This window comes from Camellia sinensis, chromosome 6 (genome assembly GCF_055761805.1).
Source record: "Camellia sinensis isolate YWXY chromosome 6, ASM5576180v1, whole genome shotgun sequence".
NCBI classification, from domain to species: Eukaryota; Viridiplantae; Streptophyta; class Magnoliopsida; order Ericales; family Theaceae; genus Camellia; species Camellia sinensis.
In genome coordinates, this window is record NC_138966.1 from 85,099,804 (window position 1) to 85,120,779 (window position 20,976).

The following is a 20,976-nucleotide window of genomic DNA, read 5'->3' on the forward strand; positions in this document are numbered from 1 at the left end:
GAAGCAATGGATGTTGGTTGACTACTTGTGCCAATTGCTTGCCTCACAACAGATGTATGGCAAGTTTCCTCACCAACAACTTGCTTGGACTTGGATGTAGGGTTCACCTTCTCAACAAACGGGCCTTGTGGTGTAAAGCCAAGTGGATGAGAATTGTCTTGACTTGCCTTGTCAGCATTTTGTGCTTCTAACTTGTTCATCAAGGTGACAATATGAAGATCTTTCTCTTCCACAGTTTTGGTGAGCTTGTCAATGGCACGAGCCATGGTTGCCAATAGTTTTTCCACTGAAGTGGTGCCAGCAGTCATGACTTGCATGACCACCGAACGAGACAAATCTGAGTGATTTGATGAAATTGAACATTGAGGACTACTAGGAGATAATCCTTAGTGTGAGCCTGTACTTGAGTTTGCATCAGAAGCTATGGTTGTTGGGTGTGGGGAGAAACCTTCTGGTAGAGAATCCTTCAAGACAGAAGCGGACTTCTTCCATTCCCTCACTTCCTTTTGCTTAGCCCCAGACGTGGATACCGTGATAGATTTGTGGGACTTGCTTTGCGTTTGCTTTGTTGCATCAGTAGTCAGCATGACCCCATGAGTGATGAGAGCAATGGTAGCCTTGGTCTTGCTACAGGTGATTAGACCCGTAGAAGTGTTGTTGTTACTAACGACATTCTTGCAATCGTTCTTATTGATCGAAGCAGTCTGAACTTTCTTTGAAGCCATTATGCTTGATCAAACAAGGCTTTGGGAAGATGCTTTAGGGAAAAGAGAGGAGATCCTACTAGGTGTGCCAAAATTTGTAAACACAAATTTCTTATCCTACAATTAAGACACGGAGTGAATGCACAAAATAATTAATTTTATTGATTATAATAAATGGGTATAATTCTCTGTGGTTTACTCTATTACAAAAGAACAAATCCTTTGATTCGATCTCCAAAATTGGCATAATTCAACGGCTGTAAAAGCTTGTTGTTGAACTAGACAAGTTGATGAATTTCTTCTAGTCTTCAAATGGAGAAACTTGGAGAAAAAAGGCTTGATCGAGGGCTTGAACGGCTTGATCTTGAACGAGTCTTGAAATGATCTCTTTGAAAAGAAAGACCAAATTTGTATTTGTAACTTGAAAAGATTAGAACAAGTTTGGAGTGCTTGATAACCCTTTCTTCTAAGGCTGAGGAATTTTAGAGAGAATTTTAAGAAGAGAATTTGGTAGAGTCTCGAGATTGCTTAGAAGCTTGTAAGACCATTAGCCAAAAAATGTGTCCCCCTCCTCATGGTGAGAGCCTCTATTTATAGGCTTAGGAGAGAATGATCAATTTTGGAAACTCCAAAATTGGTTTGAATTTCCAAGAAAATAACAATTTATTTCTTAATTTATGGACATGATTTGCATTCAAATTTAAATTTAAATATGAATTATTCCACTAAATTTTGATAAAATATTTTCATGGGCCCTACACATTTGGGTTGACCCAATTGTCAAAATAGGTTCACTTTTCTTTTGGTGTGACCCAGAATTTAAAATGGGTTAAGATTCATAATTTTAGTAGGACCCATATCCATTTAAAAATTTGTCCATCTTAATTTTGAATAATCAAGAATATTTATTTGCCTTGATTATCAGGTGGCGATCAAGACACATAAAAATTTGAGTGTCTACTGGAGGTATTGCTAATTCAAATAGTTAAGGAACATAGAAAACATGTATTACCAATTCCCTTCTAGTCAAGTTATATCAACCATGACTTTGGAGTAAGGGTAGGCATTGACCTAAAGGCCTGTTTCTTTCTATTCATTAATTTTTATTTCTTTACTTTTCTTAATTTAGGCCCGACTTTTGTTTTTTTGTTTTTTTTTTTAGCATAAAACTTTATTGATAAAGAAAGCCAAAAACATGCCACCTTACAACAACAAAGCTGGGACAAAACCTAAGATCGGTGAGGAACCAATCGAAACAACCCAAAAAGAAATTTAAAAAAAAAACAAAGCAAAACAACAGCAAAGCAACAGAGTTAGTGGCAGCAATACAACAGAAACTCCCCTGTAAAACTCTTTTCTTCACCGACAAAAGGAAAGCACAATCACCACAAACACTCCTAGAATAACAGGAGCATTGACAGTAACACTCCCAACCAGCAAAGTAGCAATAGCAATACCACATAAGCTCTCCTGTAATACACCTTTCTCCACAAACCAGAAGAAACACTATCACCACAGACATTCCCAGAACAGTAGTGGCGGCAAGGCTCCCAACCAATTTCTAGCTCAACACAAGACATCAACCAAGGGACAACCTACTACTCCCAGTACAAGCCATAATCTGATGAAGATCAGTGACTATCACCTGCACTGAATACTGCATCCCCGCAATATTTAATTTACTCCAAAGTGCTACCCTTACCTTCACTAACTCTGCTAATTCAATCCAATCTACTGGTTTGCCATTAAAAAAACCATCATTCCTTGTTTTCCATAATGACCACAAAATAGCTAAAGGTACCACTTTCCACATTCTAAGAATCACCTTACTGAAGTTGACTCCTATCCACCAAAGCAGTAGATCCAAAATTGAACCAGGTAATACCCACACCAGACCCCACCACTTCATCATATCAGTCCACACTTTCCATGCAAATAGGCAAAACAACATCAGATGATGAACTGTCTCCTTCTCTGATTTACAGAACATGCACAATGAATCTGATTCCTCGTTAAACACTCCTAAATTTTTTAACAAAGCTGCAGTTTTAAGTCTACCTCTCCAAGCTAACCAGCCACAAAATTTTACCTTGGGAGGAGCAAGATTTTTCCACAAGACCTTAGTAACACTGACAGTTGGACATTTTGAAGACATCTACCACTTCATGCTGCTGCTATTATAAATGACCATTTTGGATTGGTCCCCCACTGACAATAGTCCTCAGACTCCAAAGAGAGAGTAGGTGATACCCTAAGCAACTCTACAATCTTTGTACCTCCTCTTCCTCCCATGCTAACAGTGATCTTCTCAACATTAAGTTCCACTGATTTGAATGACCTCTCCTCTGGTAAATCTGCAGAACAGTGCTACCTTTCTTATTTGACAAGCTATATAATCTAGGAAACTCCTCCTTTAGGCATAAATTGTTCATCCACTTATCATTCCAAAACTTAATTCTACCCTCATTCCTACTAATATTTTAAGGTTTAATAAATAAAACTTGTGAGATCCAAAATAATCCCTCACATGGACTGTTGTTGAGATTCAACGAAGATAATCCCATGAACCTACAAGAGATAAGTATGGTTGTTACCACCCAACCGGGGTTACCGGCTAGGGACACTCCGATGATGAAGTTAGAATCCATGAATGAAGAGTATAGATCAAGAATAGTCAAGAGTGCTGTGTGTGGAGTGCAGGGGAAAACACATACCTCTTGTGTATAGGGTGTCCTCTTTTTATAAGGGATAGAAGATATTTGTTTGGGCTGGGTCCATTATAGGCCTTGTTTAGGTTAGCCCCAATAAGCTGGTATATATATTTTTCTAGCTCCCACAATAGCCCCAAAACTTTCGCTTTCTTCAACAAAAGAAGTGGAAGTTTTTTGCTCTGAGTTTGTGGCATAAATAGATGTTAGATCTTTGATGGATAACACACAATTGATGTAGGTCTTACTTTCGAACCACATTACCGAGCGATGTTGCTTAAATAAATATTAAATCCGCTAGAAAAGCATTTTTGATACATATATATATATATATATATATATGTGTGTGAACAAAACAAATGAACAAATGCACGTATGATTGTGTGTATGAATGTATGTAGGTGTGAATGTATGATTGCTCCAAAACTATCACTTGCTGAGAGTTGTGTGAAAAGTAGCGGGAATTTGTAACTCAAGTAATGCTTTGTAATGCTTGTACCAAGTTGGCTGAGTATGTATGCATAGCAGAGGTGCTTAGATGATGACCGGCTGAGATGCCCCAATTGGAAAGCGGAAAATTGACTAAGATGTCCCGGTCGACAATAAATGGCCAAGGTAACGGAATGAATGATTGGGGATGACGGAGGTTTATTTCCTAGCCCCACGATCTTGCTACTGAAATTACGTGCCGATCGGATATGATTTGATCATTGAGCAATCTTGTAACTCCCGAACCTTTCAGGTCGTTGATCCCAATATTAGGCTCGGAATTTGTAGAATTAGACTCCAAAAATGGGTTCTACTACATTATCTGAGTCACATTATCAGTGGGATTCTGAATTTGTAATGCATTCTAATGAATTTTGTGGGATTCTAGAATTTTTGTTAATGCGCGGCTATGAATTGAGCTTGAATGTTCCGACTGACTTTCGATCGGTTGTTGATGGATGAATTTAGGGCCGAGTAGAGTGAAGTAGTGAACCACGACTGCATGAGCATGTTCGTGAAGCCATTGCCGAGTATGTAACATCTACAATGACCATCATGTTGATTCGAATTGTGTTCGACGATGGTATGTTGAACCAATTGAGGTTGAATTATCCTATTTTTGACCCATTACCTACCAATGACATTTATTTATTCAAAAGAAATTTGCAATTTGCTGATGAGTTAAAATTTAAGTGTGTGTTTGGCTCTGTTGACATGCCATGTAAAACGGTTGGCATATGCTAGGTGCAATGAAGTTTTCAAATCCATAAACAAAAGTGCAAGTGTTTTTGAGATAATGGCGGCATAAAGTTCGACTGAGATAATAAGTTGCCGAGAACAGTAGTTACCCAGTTGCAGGTGTATGAGTGGCGTATAGGTTTTGAGCGATGTTGTGGACGACAACGGTGCTGGCTTTAAGGATTTTGATGCTACTGAACTAAGATTGAAATGCTGAGTTGCCAAATTGAAAGCGTTGAGCGCGTGTAAGAGTTTTGTTCAATGAGTTTGGCGATGAGCTTTAAGCCGATTAAATTATATCATCACCACATTGAACCTTCATGGAAATAGTTACAAAATTGCCTCAATTTTGCTTCTATTGCCGAAAAGGTAAAGGCCATGAACATGGATCAAACACCAAGTGAAGTTCTGAAGGTCGACGACCATACAATGGGTGCTAAGATGTGCTTGGTAGTCATCAAGACTCAGCAAGAAAGTGTAATGCTTTTTCGTACTTGGTCTACAAGTGTATGACGACATAATTATAATAAGAGCTCGTCCGTGTATTTATTCATCTTTGCTTGTGTATTTGTTTTGCCAAGGAGAGGACAGTATGGTAGAGCAACTATTGGTGTGTCGATCAGAATATAGGTGAGCTCCGAAGATTGCGTAATTGAGACACGATTGCTGGGTAAGGTAAATGCCTTTACATGGGTGAAGTTATCATTGAACGACAGTGACATCGAAATAGATGGAGGTTCGAACGGCCGATCCACGGGAAATAGTTGCCGAGTAATGCAAAGGTCCATGCGTGGACGTGCTGAGCAACCATTGTTAGTTGATAGTTCTATTGGTGTCAAGAAAAATGGATGAGATTATTTTCTTGGCAAGGTGGTAGCTGGCAAGTGCCAATCAATTTCTTTCTGGAATGTAAGAGCTTTTTGATGTACTAGAACTCTTGGTCGGCAACTTCTCTGAGGTTCACAGTGCGCTGAAACATTTGGTTGGCATCTCTTTGTGTTTGGCTTAGCTAAGAACTTGGTCGACAAGACTTCTTTATGCATGCAACACGACTTTGATCTTCAATTTTGCTAAGATTTTGGTGGGCATCAATATGAGCCATACATGACAATTGATATTTCTTTGGAATCAACAATAACATGTTTGCTCTTTTCTTCATATAAATAAATGACTGTATATACAAATATATGTGTATAAGGGACATTAGGGACCTTTGTAACGATGGGCCACGATATTATATCCCTCAAGCAAGGGTGTAGGCCTGCAGTATTATATCCCTTGGGCAAGGGTTGTAGGCTGCAGTATTGTATCCCTCGGGAAAGGGTGTAGGCCTGCGGTATTATATCCCCTGGGCAAAGGTCGTAGGCCGTAGTATTGTATCCCCTGGGCAAAGGTGTAGGCATGCGGTATTATGTCCCCCAGGCAAGGGTCATAGGCCACAATATCGTATCCCTCAGGCAAGGGTGTAGGCCTGCGGTATTATATCCCCCAAGCAAGGGTGCAGGCCTACGGTATTATATCCCCCGGACAAGGGTCATAAGCCATGGTATTGTATCCCCTGAGCAAGGGTCATACTAAGGATGCCACAATTACTATATGTAGACTTGTTAATCACAAATAAGTGGAAAGTGGAAAAAAGTACACCAATGGTAGAGCATTAAAACATAGTATTGCACCATTGTAAGGAATTGCCAATTTATTTAAATTGCGTTTTTGTTACGATGTTGTCCAATGTATAGTTTCCCTATTGCTTTTGAATGACAGTTGTTATGCAGAAGAAATTCAGATTGGACAGTGGCCAACATTGCTGAGGAGTAAACCGATAGGCCAACATTGCCGAGTAGTATGCTGAGCACAAATTGTTGAAGCAGATTCCTTGCCCCATTGCTTTTGAATGAACTTTATTATTCAGAAGGAATTCATAATAATGTTGGCGGTTATATAGTCAGGAAAGCGCCAAATATTTTTTAGTTGTGGAAGTTGGCATCGATCAAACTTCATGTTTGGTGGCAAAAATATTGTTTAAGCTGCGATGGATATTTTCTAGTTGTTGAATTTGCAAAATCAGATCGTACGGATGTGTTCAGAAGGCTCCAAATAGTTGGAAACGACTGTTGGATCATTGGAATTGGACTCCAGATGGTGTAATTGTAGCCAAAACGAATCTAATGGCTTAGACCGGTTGAGAATTGTGAGTGGTTGAAATCTGCAAATTTTGGGTATGGAATTTGAAAAATCAAACCATACGGATGTGTCCGAAATGCCCCAAATATTGGATCATTGTGATTGGACCGCAGACAGTGCAGATTGCATGTTACGGAGTCGAAAGTAAAAGAAATCCAAGTGGGACTTGCCCCAGTGGGCAGTATACAGCCAAGTGGTGAATGAAGGATCGGCGAAGATGGATGATTGTGTCCTAGCTTCATGAGCCTTCTATTGAAAATCCATGCCAATCAAACACGATCTGACTGTTGATCTAGCATGTAACGTGCCCAATTTGCCGGTTTATTGATCCTATTCTGAGACTTGAAATTTGCAAAATTGGACCTTAAAAATGGATTCTACACGGCGAAAAACTAGAGGGTAGGCATCCTTGAAGTTATTGCACCATCCGATTAACCGGAATGTGGTAAGATGCAACGGAACACTTTGTGCAAAGAAGCGCATGATAAATCCTTATTTCATCATCTTCATGCTGCATGTCGTGAAAGGCAGAATGTTCCAATTTCGAACTTGTGACTTTGACGCCCTGTATCACCTTCGTTTTAAGTTCAATTTTGATGCGGTCTGTCGTGTTGGACTCGTCTCAATGAGTGCTTCACACTGGTATGGTCAAAACAGGATTTTGACAACTTTGAAAATTTTAGTTTTCTTCAAATTTGGTTCGTTTCACAACTACCAACGAACTTTGGTGACCTCTTGGCTCCTTGGGTTGGTGGGTTTGGACTCCTTAAGTTGACACAAATCCTCTGGTATATTCAGATGTTGATTTCGAAAAGCTGAGATGCTAGTTCCATGCCGAGAGAGAAATGCTGACCAATATTGCTACCGAGGATTAAATCATGAGATTCGTGCCAAAGAGGTAGGTGAATTGATATAGTGTTTGTTCTGAGAGTGTCCAATGCTCTGGAACATGTTGCCGAGATGTGACTCAAAAAGAATGACTAAATTTGTTCTCAGCATTGCGGTCGAGCTGTCGAATTTGTTCTCGGCATTGTGCAACTAAATTCTGACAATCAGAGGTGTTGTCGTCTCAAAATTGTAGTTGACATGGGTAAGACATGGTTTGAGTATCGAATTGACAAATAGGGGCTTAGGTTGTTGTTAAACGGCCGGTTAACCCGGAATGGTTGTCGAGTAGTGCGAAGGTCCATGCGTGGACATGCCGAGTAGCTTCCTACAAGTTGCGCTGCCATTATTAGGTTGCTTAGATGCCTAGTAACAATGGGCAGCTTGGGTGAGCTGTAGTGATGCCGAGAAGGGTTGAATAGCTGCCAAACAGGTTTACTGGGTTACCGAGCATCTCCATTGTCCGTTTGCCGAACAACCTTTGTTGAAGAACTTGTGATTCTAGTTTTAACCCAACTAATTGGAAAGCTGAGGAACTTAAGTTGTGTGCCGAGTAAGTGGCGCCAAAACACCTGGATCCTTCTCGTTTATAATGTGATGACTTAGCCGAGAGCTTGGTCGGCATCACTTAGGGTTGTAGTTGTAGCCACCATGATTATATATACTTGCACCAATGAGCGTGGTGATGGAATTGTGGTGCCAAGCATCTAGAAATGGTTGAACGGCTGCGCGAATTTAACAAGGTGGTGGCCAAATAACTGACGTGTGGCCGAGTAATGTGATGTAGGAAATGGGAATTTAAGAGTAATGTTGCCGACTAAGTTAGCAACTTGATAAAGTTGCCAAATAATGTTACTATTGTCGAAAAACAACTTATATAAAATTCATTTTAATAACTGAATTAATTGTATCCACTGGAGTGCTCCACGGAAAGGTAAGTGATAAAAGTTAATTCCCAATTTTTAGAGAGAGAAAGTAAAGCCCAAGTTTGAAGTCCTTAGAAATTGTTAGTATAGATATATGCATGTATATTCCAAGAAAGGATAAAATTCATCAATCAGCTTGAATAGTGTGAAGTGCACTTGCATAGGTTGGTAAAGTGCCGACTAACAGCTTTAACAGCTTCGTCAAGAAAATCTCATCACTCAGCTTTAACATGCCGAAAAGATGCTCTCTTCAAGAAAAGTGAAACCCATCTGTAAAGAGAGAAAATGGAGATGCAAAAGATTCACATTGAACAAAAGGCTCTATTTTGTAAGCATAAACATATGTATATCCAATCCAAGAACCAATCTTAAAATAATTTTCAGAGAGCAAATAAATCAGAAGTGTTGTTAAATTTTACTTACAAGAACATGTTTGTTGTGTTCTTCGTTGATCTCGTTCAGTCATTCCCATAGACAGCGCCAATTGTGAGATCCAAAATAATGCCTCTCATGGACTGTTGTTGAGATTCAGGCCTCGCTTGGGAACATGCTAATTTAGTAACTTTTTGGCTAATTGGCTAAAAAGGTAGGTAAAAAAAACTTGTATGTTTGGGATGACTTTTTGACTAATTACGAAAAGCTGTGCAAAAAGTAGAGAGAAGCTGTAATTGTTGACTTTTTGGTATGACTAATTGGCTAATTGGCTAATTTAGTAACTTTTTGGCTAATTGGCTAAAAAGGTAGCATCCCAAACGAGGCCTCAATGAAGATAATCCCATGAACCTGCAAGAGATAAGTATGGTCGATGCCACCCAATTGGGGTTACCGGCTGGGGACACTCTGATGATGAAGTTAGAATCCATGAATGAAGAGTATAGATCAAGAATAGTCAAGAGTGCTGTGTGTGGAGTGCAGGGGAAAAGACACACCTCTTATGTATAGGGTGTCCTCCTTTTATAGGGGATAAAAGATATTTGTTTGGGCTGGGTCCATTATAGGCCTTGTTTGGGTTAGCCATCAATAAGCTGGTACATATATTTTTCTGGCTCCCACAAAACTCAACCATAGCAGGTCTTCTACCAACAAGTTTGAGGCTATCACTCCAAACCCTAGACACTGAAACAGTAGTAGAACTAAATGGAACCCACCTGCCCCCCATCGCACCATACTTGCAGCATATAATCTGTTTCCACAAGGCTTTGTCCTCTAACCCAAATTGCCACCACTAAGCAAAAGAACATCATTGACCTCTTTAATTTCTAACCCCTAAACCCCCTTGCTCAATGCTTACTGATATCTCCCTCCGGTTGACCATGTGAAGTTTCTTTTTTGTATCAAAATCTCCCCACAAAAATGCTACCTGAACCCTCTCTAACTGCTTAGCCACACCCACGGTAGTTTAAAAATTGATAGGAAATATGATGGCAAACTGGATAGAACTGCCTTAATCAGTGTGATTCTACCAGCAAAAGAGAGCATTTTTCCTTTCCATGAAGCCAATTTCTTCTTGACTTTCTCAATCACTGGTTTCCAAGTGCTCTTTCTTCTTGGACTTGCCCCAAGAGGTATGCCCAAATAAGTAATAGGAAGCTTTTGGCTATGACAGTGTAGAACTAAGACAAAATCTTTGATATCCTCCTCATTAACACCAACCCCACTCAACACACTCTCGTGGAAGTTAATTTTTAACCCAAACATTAACTCAAAACACCTTAAGATTCTCTTTATAGTGACCAATTCCACCCTATCCGCCGCGTAGAAAATGACAGTATCATCTGCAAATTGCAAATGAGAAACCTTCAACTCATTAGGCCCTATAGTTGCCCCTCTTAAATAACCCAACTCCTTTGCCCTTTCAATCAGCAAATTCAAACCTTCAGCAGCAATGTTGAATAAGAATGGTGATAATGGATCACCCTGCCTAAGCCCTTTTTGAGGTACAAATTTAGCAGATGGAGAACCATTTACCAATATAGAAATCTTAGTTGATGATATGCATGTTTTGATCCACTTCACCCATTTTTCCCCCAAAACCAAAATTCATCATCATTGGAAAAAGAAATTCCCAATTTACTAAATCATAAGCCTTTTCAAAGTCCAATTTCAGAATAATTCCTTTCCTTGTAGATGATTTCCACCAATCCACCACATCATTAGCAATTAACATGCCATCTAGAATAAACCATCCCCCCAAAAATGCTGATTGGACTTCACTAATAATTGATGGCATTACTTTCTATAACCTTCTAGACAAGACTTTAGCTAAAATTTTATAGACTGAATTAACAAGCCTGAGTGGTCTGTAATCACCTAAATCACTTGGGTTCTCTTTCTTTGGTATCAAAGTGATAAAAGAACTATTCAAACCTAAGACCAGCTTCCCATTCTCATGAAATTTAGTCATGAACTGCAAAATCTCACTCTTTATTATCTTCCAGCACTTTTGAATACAAGCCATGTTAAACCCATCTGGCCTAGGAGCTTTATTCCCATCACAATCATGTATAGCTTCCCAAATCTCTTGCTCCCTAAATGCTGCTACCAGATTATCATTTTGCATAAAGTCAATAGATGAAAATATGCCAGAAAGTTTAGGCCTCGAACACCACTCCTCAATAAATCTTCTTACAAAGTAATTAAGCACTGACTGTTTAACTCCATCTGGTTCCACCAACCTCACTCCCCCCTCTACAACCGAATCCAACATATTTTTCCTTTGCCTAGAACTTGTCATCATATGGAAAAACCTTGTACTTTTATCACCATATGTAGCCCACACCATTCTAGATTTTTGATGCCATAAGTTCTATTTTCTCCTACTCAAATTCCACACTAGACTTCTTACTACCCTCCTTCTGATCATTTCAGATTCAGATAGATTCCTTGATTTAGCTACCAAATCAAGTTCATGATACTCCTCTCCTGCCCTCTTTAATTGAACATGTACATTTCCAAAAACCTCAAAATTCCATCTTTTGAGATGGGCCCTCAGATTAGCTAACTTTCTCTTTAGTCAAAATCCAGCTCATCCTGGTTCAACAACTTCCTTCCAGGACTGCTTCACTTCAACTTTGAACTTAGGATGGAGTAACCAAACATTAATAAACCTAAAAGTTTTGAACCCCAATTTGTATCATCTTCCTTTAATAATACTGGGCAATGATCAGATATACTTCTGGACAGTCCCCATTGCTTAAATGAGTATTCTTCAAGCCACCTACTATTCAAGAGAAATCTATCTATCCTGCTCCATCTCTCTCCATTTTGAGCATTATACCAAATGAAACTTCTTCTCAACATAGGCAAGTCCACTAGACTTAACTGATCAATTAACCCATTAAAATCAGTCATGCCTCTTTCCCTTCTTGAGCATCCCTTTCATTCACTAATATACCTAATCTCATTAAAATCTCCACCTATACACCAAGGATTAGTGTAATGGGTTTTTAATCTACCCAGAGCATCTCATAATTGCCTCATCTTAACTACATCATTTGGGGCTTAAATATTGACTATAGTGCATTCAAAAGCCACTCCAACAATTCCTGAAAGCATATCAAAATGTCTTGAACTGTAGCACTCCTTAAGTCTGAATCTATTTGGATTCCAAATGCATAACAAACCTCCTACAGTACCTTCTGCATCCACTCCCATGAACTCCATCTTTTCAAATGGCAGTATCTGCTTAATGAACTCTTCCTCCATGCTACTCTTTTTTGTTTCTTGTAATAGCACTACATCCATTCCTCCCTCTTTTATCATTACCTTTATTTTCCTCATTTTTTTTGGTCTTGTTAGACCTCTAACATTCCATGTCATTATCTTCATTAGGAACCAAATATTACACCTGCCCCCCCTACATTAGCTACTTAAACTTCAACAGCTATTCCCCTACTTTCAATCCTTTCCAAATCCTGTCTTTCCATCTAAATAATTTTGTCTACAGCTTCTTCTTTTTTTCCCTTCAAAATTTATGCCAAGTAACTACCCCATCTGGACTGTTGCCTTAGCTTCCATAATCAACCTTCTACTTCTTCTACTGGACTCAGTATTCATTGACAGGGAATTCAACAAAGCTGCCGTAGTGGCTCTGAAAATAGCACACCTATTAAAGCTTTGTGGAAGCACTCTTCCCTTATGTAAGGGCATTGTCTTACCTTTAAACCTAACTCCTCTATCACTCCCCTTATTTCCCTTTACTCTATTGAGAACCCTTCTTCGAACAAGTGCACAGGTGCTCTCTCCATCCTTTTGGGCTGCTTGTGAGCCTACTTGATTGAACTGTGTCTGGGCTACACAATCACTCAAATTTGACCATGAATGTCCATTGGGCCTACTATGATTGGCTTCACTCTAGGCTCCCTATAGCACTACTTCTAAATTAATATTAGGCATACCCATTTCAGGTCATCTCACGCTCTTCATAGACCCTGATGTGAATCTATTGGCATCAACATTTTGAATGCTTCCAACCACCTTCTCTCTTGAATTTTCCACAATCTTCATTATACCATCACTACTAGAGCCCCTACCTATTGAGTTTTCCAAGCCTTCGTCTAAATGCCCCAATGATGCTACTACCAATTCTTTCCAGCTCAAATGTTTCCCTTTCCAATGTGACCTTAACCCTGCTTGCCACTTCAGCACTAAGTGACACATCATCACCACTTTCAAATTCCTTTACCATTTCTTTCCTCCCTATAATGGTGTTGGATACCATATCCTGCCTACTGCTGAAATGTGAATTCATAACCTCATTAAGTTGAGTATTGTCCAACCCTTTGTTTATCCCTAATGGGAAACTTATCTCTTCACCCACTTGAACTAGATAATAATTCCCTTTGCATTTGAGTGTTACCACTTTGTTAATAAACTCTCTGCTTTTTGTGGTTATCCTTACTTTACACGATTTGAAAGAAATTGGGTTGCTTGTATTCTCATCTAGTTGAACTCCGTCACCCCAAACTCTCCCAATGTTATTAAAAGTTCTTTTGTTCCACAGATTAAAAGGTATGCCAAAACAAAATAACCAAACACACCTTTCACTTTCAACCATTCTCCCCTTTTCTCATTCCTCCATTGATGTGCACCACTCATGTACCCATTCCTCCAATCTTACTTTCCATTCCTTTATCTGTTCCACAGACTTGAATGTTAGCAGCACAATTCTACCCCCCCATCTCTGACATTCACATCCTTTAACCCTCTTTCCCGACACTCCTTTTTAAAATCAACAAAAGTAAAGAATGCTTTTAATTGTACTACTAAACTCTCGTAAAGCCAACCATTACCAACCTCTTCAGCTTGAACAGAAAGCCTGTTGACATCTCTATTTAACCCTCATACTGCATCCGCATAAGATCTCTAGCCTTTTCCCCTCTCTGTTGGTTGCCAATGCAACCTCTGTTTGATAAGACTGGTATTCACCTTTCTTGACTCCTGTATCTTCGAATTATGATCTTGACTTCCGTACACCACTAGCCATACCTTCAGTACCTTATCATCACACCACAACCCTTCAGCTTTTTGAACTGCTATACTTGCTACAACATGACAATCATACCTAACAAACCCAAATCTTATTCCCAAAACTTTCCTTCTCTTCTTCGGAATAAAAACATCTTTCACCACTCCATAGTTGGTAAATAAATTGAACAAATCTCTTGGTTCCATTGATTCTGGTAAATTATCCACAAAAACAGTGAACATTCCTGGACCCCTTACTCTAGCTTGCTGATATCCCTCTAATCTTCTCCTAATCACAGGTTTCCACCCTTCTCCTTCCATCTCCTTGACCTCTGTTAAAAGCCCTAAAAAAATCGCAAAATCGCTACAGTAAAGTTCTTTGGCTTTGATGTTCGGTTTAGGCTCGACTTAATCAACGTCTACCTCTACCTTAAAACACTACTAGAAAAAGGGGCATTTGACACGGAACAATTTGCGACGGTTTAAGTGCCGTCACAGAATTTATAGTTTTTGCGACGGAAAAAATTAGCCTGTGGCAAAAATTAAGGTTATATGCGACGGTAAATTAAACGTGGAAAAATTTTTCTGGTTTTAAAATTTTTTTTCCTTTTTTGCAACGCTCTTTTCGCAATCCATCGGAAAATTTTATTTTTTTCTCTTTCATTTGCGACGGGCATTAATATCGTCACAAATAGTAATTTCTAAATTCGCGCCAAAACCCCCCTCCCACTTTCTCTCTTTCCCGATATTCCCAAATTCTCTGTTATCTCTTGAGATCAAAAAAAAAAAAGAAAAAAAGAAGCCCTAATCTCACTGCTTTCTCCCTCCCTCTCACCCAGTCGTCACTCTATCTCTCTTGCAGCGACAACAATAACATCTAGGTAACCCTCTTCTTTCCTCTCGCTCTTGCTCGCGCAAACCTTCCCTCTCACCCAGTCGTCACTTTGTCTCTCGCTCTTGCTCGTGCAGCGGCAACAACAGCGTCTGTAGCAGCGGCAACAACAGCATCTGTAGCGCCATCTCTCTTGTTCTTGGTTTGGAATTTTGGAATGGTTAGGGTTTGTGACCGAATCAAAACAACGAGGAGGGGTGAAGAGGAAAGCTGTGAAAAAGCGAATGAAAGGCGTTGTGGTGGTTGTGATTGTGTTGTTGGCTTGTTTTGTGGTGATGGATTGGTGGATGCTTTCGCGGATTCAAGAATCGAGTCACGGTCTTAAATTCAAATACAAGGTCTTGAGAGCCAACTCTTCTACATTGTTTATTCGGGTATGTTTCAATTCAATTCCAAGTTCAAATCTAGTAAATTTAACATTTTTTGGTTGATTTTGGAAATTTATGTTGGCAATAAATTTACTTGATCATGGAAAAAGAAAAACAAAACAAAGTAAGAAACTTGAATTCTCAGTAAAATTTGCCTAATATTTATGGCCACAACATTAATTTGTAGGACTCTGGAGATGGAACAATTACTGGCTATGACTTTTATCTTGATGTCCAGCACAGGTTAAAAATGAAAATTAAAAATAAACATCAGGGATAGCTATCTTAGATTCAATGGCTTTGTTATACTGACAACTAGCATGGTGGTGAAGAAATTATAGGGGTGCAGTGAATTGGGACAGTGCAGGCCTGCAGATTTTAGTTCATTTCATATGGCTAAAATCATCTAATTTTGTGTTGTTCCAATCTTGTGGACTTTCATATCTTGGTTTGATTTTCTTCCTAGGAAATGTTCGTTATACCTGATTAACATGAGTACCATTTTTTCCTTGCACCTGTAGTATTCTGTTTTATAAATTAAAGGATTTTCCTCTTTCTCCTATTAGTTACATTAGTGGTTGGGCAGTTGGGTAAGAGTGTTAAATTAACGAGCTTTGGATTTGTTAGCTCACAAACGGAGTCTTTAGTTTCTAATTCATGGTCTTCTGGAAATGGTTACAGGAAGAATTGGAAAAGCTTGGTAAAGTGAAGAAGCCACAGAAAACTATTTATGCAAGACTGTTAGCTAAGGCTGCACATGCCTTAGCAGAGGTAGGCATTTATCTTAACCTTCTGTTTGTCTACATTTTATTCTTATAATTGATGGGCTAGAGGCAATTCGCTCACTATCTTTCCTATAATTTTTTGTACCGCATAGGGACAGAATAAACCTGAGCCTAGAGATTTGTGGCAGGAACCATTTATCCTTGCTTCTTCATGGAGGCCTTGTGCTGACCAACGTAACTGGGAACCTAGTGGTGACTCTCTCCCCCTCCCTCCTTGTGTGTGTGTACATGTTCCATGACTCAGCTGATTATTTTAAGTTTACATTGTCAGAGGGAAATAATGGATACATTCTGGTTAGTGCAAATGGTGGGATAAACCAGCAGCGAGTAGCTGTAAGTTACGTCTATGATTGAAATTCCTATGTTTGTGGCTTATTCTCCCAAAGCTTTAATTCTATTGAGTAATGAGAATTGTGTGTTGTACATGATATCAACTAAATGCTCTTTTGAACAGCAGGTCTGCAATGCGGTTGCGGTTGCTAGATTGCTTAATGCAACTCTTGTTGTTCCCCATTTATTGTACAGCAGTGTCTGGAGAGATCTGAGGTGATGTATTAGTTTCTTTTTGGCATTCTGTCCTTACTTATATGGACCTGCCTGTATCTTAATGATGTATTGTAATGGTCCCCTGCCCTTTGAACAGTTAGGCCACTGATGGTCATAAGGGCTTTGCACTATAAATGTTTCAGTTTTCATTTGTGCTTCATTAATTACTTTGGGTTCCTATGATGTTCATTCAGTAAACACCTTCTCTTCACATGATCAAGGAAATTTATCGTTTTTCTTTTTTTAATAGGGTTATATGTTATATAGTACCAAATTTCTGTTTTGCTTCTGCATTATTTTCATTATGCCCTGGAAATGCTTAATATTGTCCTGATTAATTTAGTCATATTCACGTGCCATGAGTATCGCCCAGATTTTGATTACTTGACTAATTTGTGTATGTTTCTTCTTGTGTCAATCAGTTTTTTCTTTAATGTGCTGTTTATCATATGTGATAAGTTGATTTGTTTCACGATAGGGCACCTTTACATGAATCCTATTCTTTGAAATTGTCTTCCGAATTCTTCTAGTATGCTTTTTGTAATATTTAATTATGGCCTTGCAGATTATCCAAGTTAATTTTAGTTTCACATTTTTTTACATCTTCATGTGAATTAGATGTGCTTCATGAGCTGGTTATTGAGTATTGCCTTTTTGCCTTACTGTAGTTTTTGGTGTTGAGACTGTGAACTATAAGCTAAATGATAATACTAACTGAAAGAATACCAATTTGTTTGTCTGTTAAAGATTGAGTAGTTGTCTAAGTTCTTTTTCATGGCACAACCATTTTACCCTCTCTCTCTTTTAAATGGAAAAATGACTGTAAAATTCTATAATTTCTTAGTCAATTCGGCAATATCTATCAGGAGGAGCACTTCATTAACTACTTGAAACCTGATATTCGAATAGTGAAGGAACTTCCTCTGGAGCTACGGTCATTAGATCTGGAGGCAATTGGTAGTGTGGTCAGATTCTTACCTCAGTTCTATTTGAGAAGTTGTTTTAATGCAGTACTCTACTGCTTAATATCACGTATGTTGTATTAATAGATGAATTTCTGTTTCAGGTGACAGATGCTGACATCATGAAAGAAGCCAAGCCAAGTTTTTACTTGAAATACATTCTTCCCATCTTACATAGACACAGAGTTGTTCATTTTGTTGGATTTGGAAACCGTCTGTCATCTGACACACTATTGTACTGTAGGATAATTTACAAATTTGTCCGGAGGAGTACAAACCACGTTGCTTTGTAGGACATTGCAGTCCACAATGCTGGAAGTCGTTCCTTTCATAATATTAATCATACGACAGGACGTACTTCATTCACTTAGATTCAAAGGAAGGTATATATTATTTAGGTAGATATCAATATGAATGTAAGCTTCTACGATAATAATTAATTTTTGAATTTTCAGATAATTGCTGAAGGGTTGCCCACGGATAAAATGAGTGTTTGGAAATATACACACAATCAAACTGACCCTGATGTTAGGCAAACCATGGTATTTTCAAATCCTTAAATTTGTATTTATATTTGATTTTGTTTGAACTACCTAATTATGTATACGTACTTGTTATTTAAACCCGCGATTGCAATTATTCAAGAACATATGTTTAAACCCCCAAGAACATATGCAGTTATTCAATTAGTCAAAGCTGCAAGGCTAAGGTTTGTAAAACTGTATCTCAGTTACCTAAACCCTCGATTGCAATTAGCAGAAGATGTAAAGATAGAGGGCAAAGTGAAGTTAAAAGCCATTGATTTCTATGCGTAACTTATGTTTCCTCTTATTATCAACTTTCTGCAATTACTTTTTCTTTCTTTTCCTTTCAGCTAAACGGCTAATCCAATATCTTCTGCATGCATTCTCTTTGGGCTGTATTTATTTGATTATCAAATGTTTTACATTTTTTGTAAGCTTGAAATTAATTATATTGTAAATGATTTTTTTTTTGCAGGTGCAACCCTTTTGAGTACGTGATGATATCTTCGTATATCGATATTAGAGTTTACAATCTTGTTTATTTATTTATTTTTTGAAAAAAATATCAAATGTTTTACATTTTCTGTAAGCTTGAAAATAATTATGTTGTAAATGATGATTTTTTTTCTTTTTTGTTTCATTTTGCAGATGCAAACCTTTTGAGTACGTGATATCTTCACATATCGATATGGGAGCTTACTATTGATATCAAAACAAGCTACACTATATCTGTTTTTATTTTTTTATTTTTTTATTTCTATTGTCGATACTAAAAATTTGAGTTCTTGAATATAAAAAATTATTAGTAATGTTAGAGGTTATTTTATATATTTTTGTAAAGAATATTTGGTTGACAATTGTTACAAGGTACATATATTATACTTGGTAAATGATTTTTTGAATGTGAATTTGGATGTGGATGTAGATGTATTTTAGAAAATATTAATAATTTGTATAGGGAATATTTAATAAAATATGATTTTATAAAAAATAATTTTATTGCGACAATAATAAACCGTCGCTAATGTAATTCTCATTTCCTTGTATTTTATTAGCGACGGGTTAACCTGTCGCATATACATATTGGTTTCAATCTTTTGCGATGGTTTAAATTGTTGCCAATACGGTATTAACTTAATACTACTTTTTTGACGACATTTTCGACCGCCGCTAATAAAACTTTTTGCGATGGCAAATACCGTCGCTAAAAAAGGTTTTTTGCGACGGCAATCAACATCATCACTAAAAATGCCATTTTTTCTCCTTTTTCTGTGTCAAGCGAAACCGTCGCAAAAACTATTGATTAGCCGTCGTTACAAGAAAGCAACGGTTTGTAACCGTCGCAAATACTTTTCGCCACGCCCCTTTCCGCCACCCCTCATTTTCCGTCACTGCTCCGTCGCAAAAATTCTTTTGCGACGATATATGGACCTTTTGCGACATTTGAGACCATCGCAAAAAGTCCGTTTTTTAGTAGTGAAAGAGAAATTTAATTTTGCCAATTTTTTTACTGATGTCACAACAAGAATTTGTCACTAAAAATTTATTTATTTATTTATTTTGGTAGTTAGCTGCATTATTTAAAAAGATTTTTGATGAATTAATAAATTAAAAAACAGTTGCTTGTGTGAATCTGGACAGTATAGTTGTCAATAACATACTAACTATTCGATTGGAGGCATAGTTTAATTGAAGTCGGAAAGTCAGATCAAATTCTTTATTTAAATGGCACGTCTATGACATCATAAGACTAACCTTTGTTTAATATAAACATTTACCAATAAGAAGAAGATGTTACCAAATGTCTCATATAAGGTGGATCCCACATAAATTTGAAGTTCAAATTTATGTAAGATATTTAGTAAAATATTTTGTTGAAATTTTGGAACCTCTAGTATTTTCCTATTGTTTAAAAAGCTTCTAGAACTCGAATTTCCATAAATAATTAAAAAATGAGTGATGAAAATTTAAATTTAATATGATTCGAATTATATAAATTTCCATAAATAATTAAAAAATGAGTGATGAAAATTTAAATTTAATATGATTCGAATTATATAAAGATTATAGTGTAAATTTAAATTTAGTATCATGCGAGCCACCATTACAATATATAAAGGTTTTAGGGATTAAATTTTTTGATTTAAAATTAAGATTTTGTTGTAAAAAAAATATTCAGAGATCAATTTTTACGGTCATGAGAGTCGTCACTAACATATTGGCTCAAAAAAGTCAAAAAATAAACTTTCAATGACAAAAATTTTAAATGTCGCTAATAAATTTATTATTTTAGACAAAAATTTTATAAGTATATTAATTAATCACTAAATATCTAATTTTATCGCAAAAAATATAACAATAATACTTTTGACAACTAAGAGTTGTTTCATCAATAAGTATTTTTTAACCATTATATATATTTTTTGTTTCTTTTTTCTATCTACAAATACTAAGTGTGTAGACAAATATACAATAAAGTTGAAATATTTTGCCATGAATTTCTTTTTAATGATTTTGGTGTAATAATCTAAAAAATTAAGTTTAGAATTGAAATAAAATAGCTTTGTTTTAGGGAGTGGGGTTAAAAAAATATATGCAGTGTTTTGATGACATTTTATTTAAATTTTAAACTTAAGCTTTTGAATTATGTGTTTTACTAACCTATTTTGTTATGATAAAATACACAATAAGATCATTGTAGGTTTTCTATAATAAAAGTGAAAATGGTCTATGATCTGCTCTTTACCTTCTCTAACTTGGAGTTTGCCATGGATTACGGATTTAGAGTTCGAGATTTTG

The 20,976-nt window shown here is 37.3% G+C and overlaps 2 protein-coding genes across 9 annotated transcripts; one reads left to right on the plus strand and one right to left on the minus strand.

Annotated features, from left to right (window-relative positions):
• Positions 1-2,063: 2,063 nt before the first annotated feature.
• On the minus strand, positions 2,064-2,859 carry LOC145793394 (uncharacterized). The gene is made up of 2 exons (XM_082876213.1): positions 2,304-2,859; positions 2,064-2,185 (listed from the first exon to the last, which is right to left on the minus strand). The coding sequence occupies exons 1-2, from the start codon at positions 2,857-2,859 to the stop codon at positions 2,064-2,066; spliced, it is 678 nt and encodes a 225-aa protein (XP_082732339.1).
• A 12,025-nt stretch (positions 2,860-14,884) lies between these two features.
• LOC145792749 (O-fucosyltransferase 15-like) lies at positions 14,885-19,061 on the plus strand. 8 transcript variants are annotated; one of them, XR_014332550.1, is made up of 10 exons: positions 14,885-15,366; positions 16,042-16,131; positions 16,238-16,337; positions 16,417-16,478; positions 16,603-16,691; positions 17,536-17,656; positions 17,758-18,036; positions 18,109-18,195; positions 18,653-18,667; positions 18,826-19,061. XR_014332550.1 is itself a non-coding variant. In XM_082874111.1 (7 exons), the coding sequence occupies exons 1-7, from the start codon at positions 15,217-15,219 to the stop codon at positions 17,944-17,946; spliced, it is 801 nt and encodes a 266-aa protein (XP_082730237.1). In that variant the 5' UTR covers positions 14,885-15,216; the 3' UTR covers positions 17,947-18,642. The 8 variants fall into 8 exon arrangements, 4 of the variants coding, with proteins under 4 accessions (XP_082730237.1, XP_082730238.1, XP_082730240.1 ...); XR_014332549.1 differs by having other exon boundaries at positions 18,653-19,061; XR_014332551.1 differs by lacking the exon at positions 18,109-18,195.
• The last annotated feature ends 1,915 nt before the right edge of the window (positions 19,062-20,976 follow it).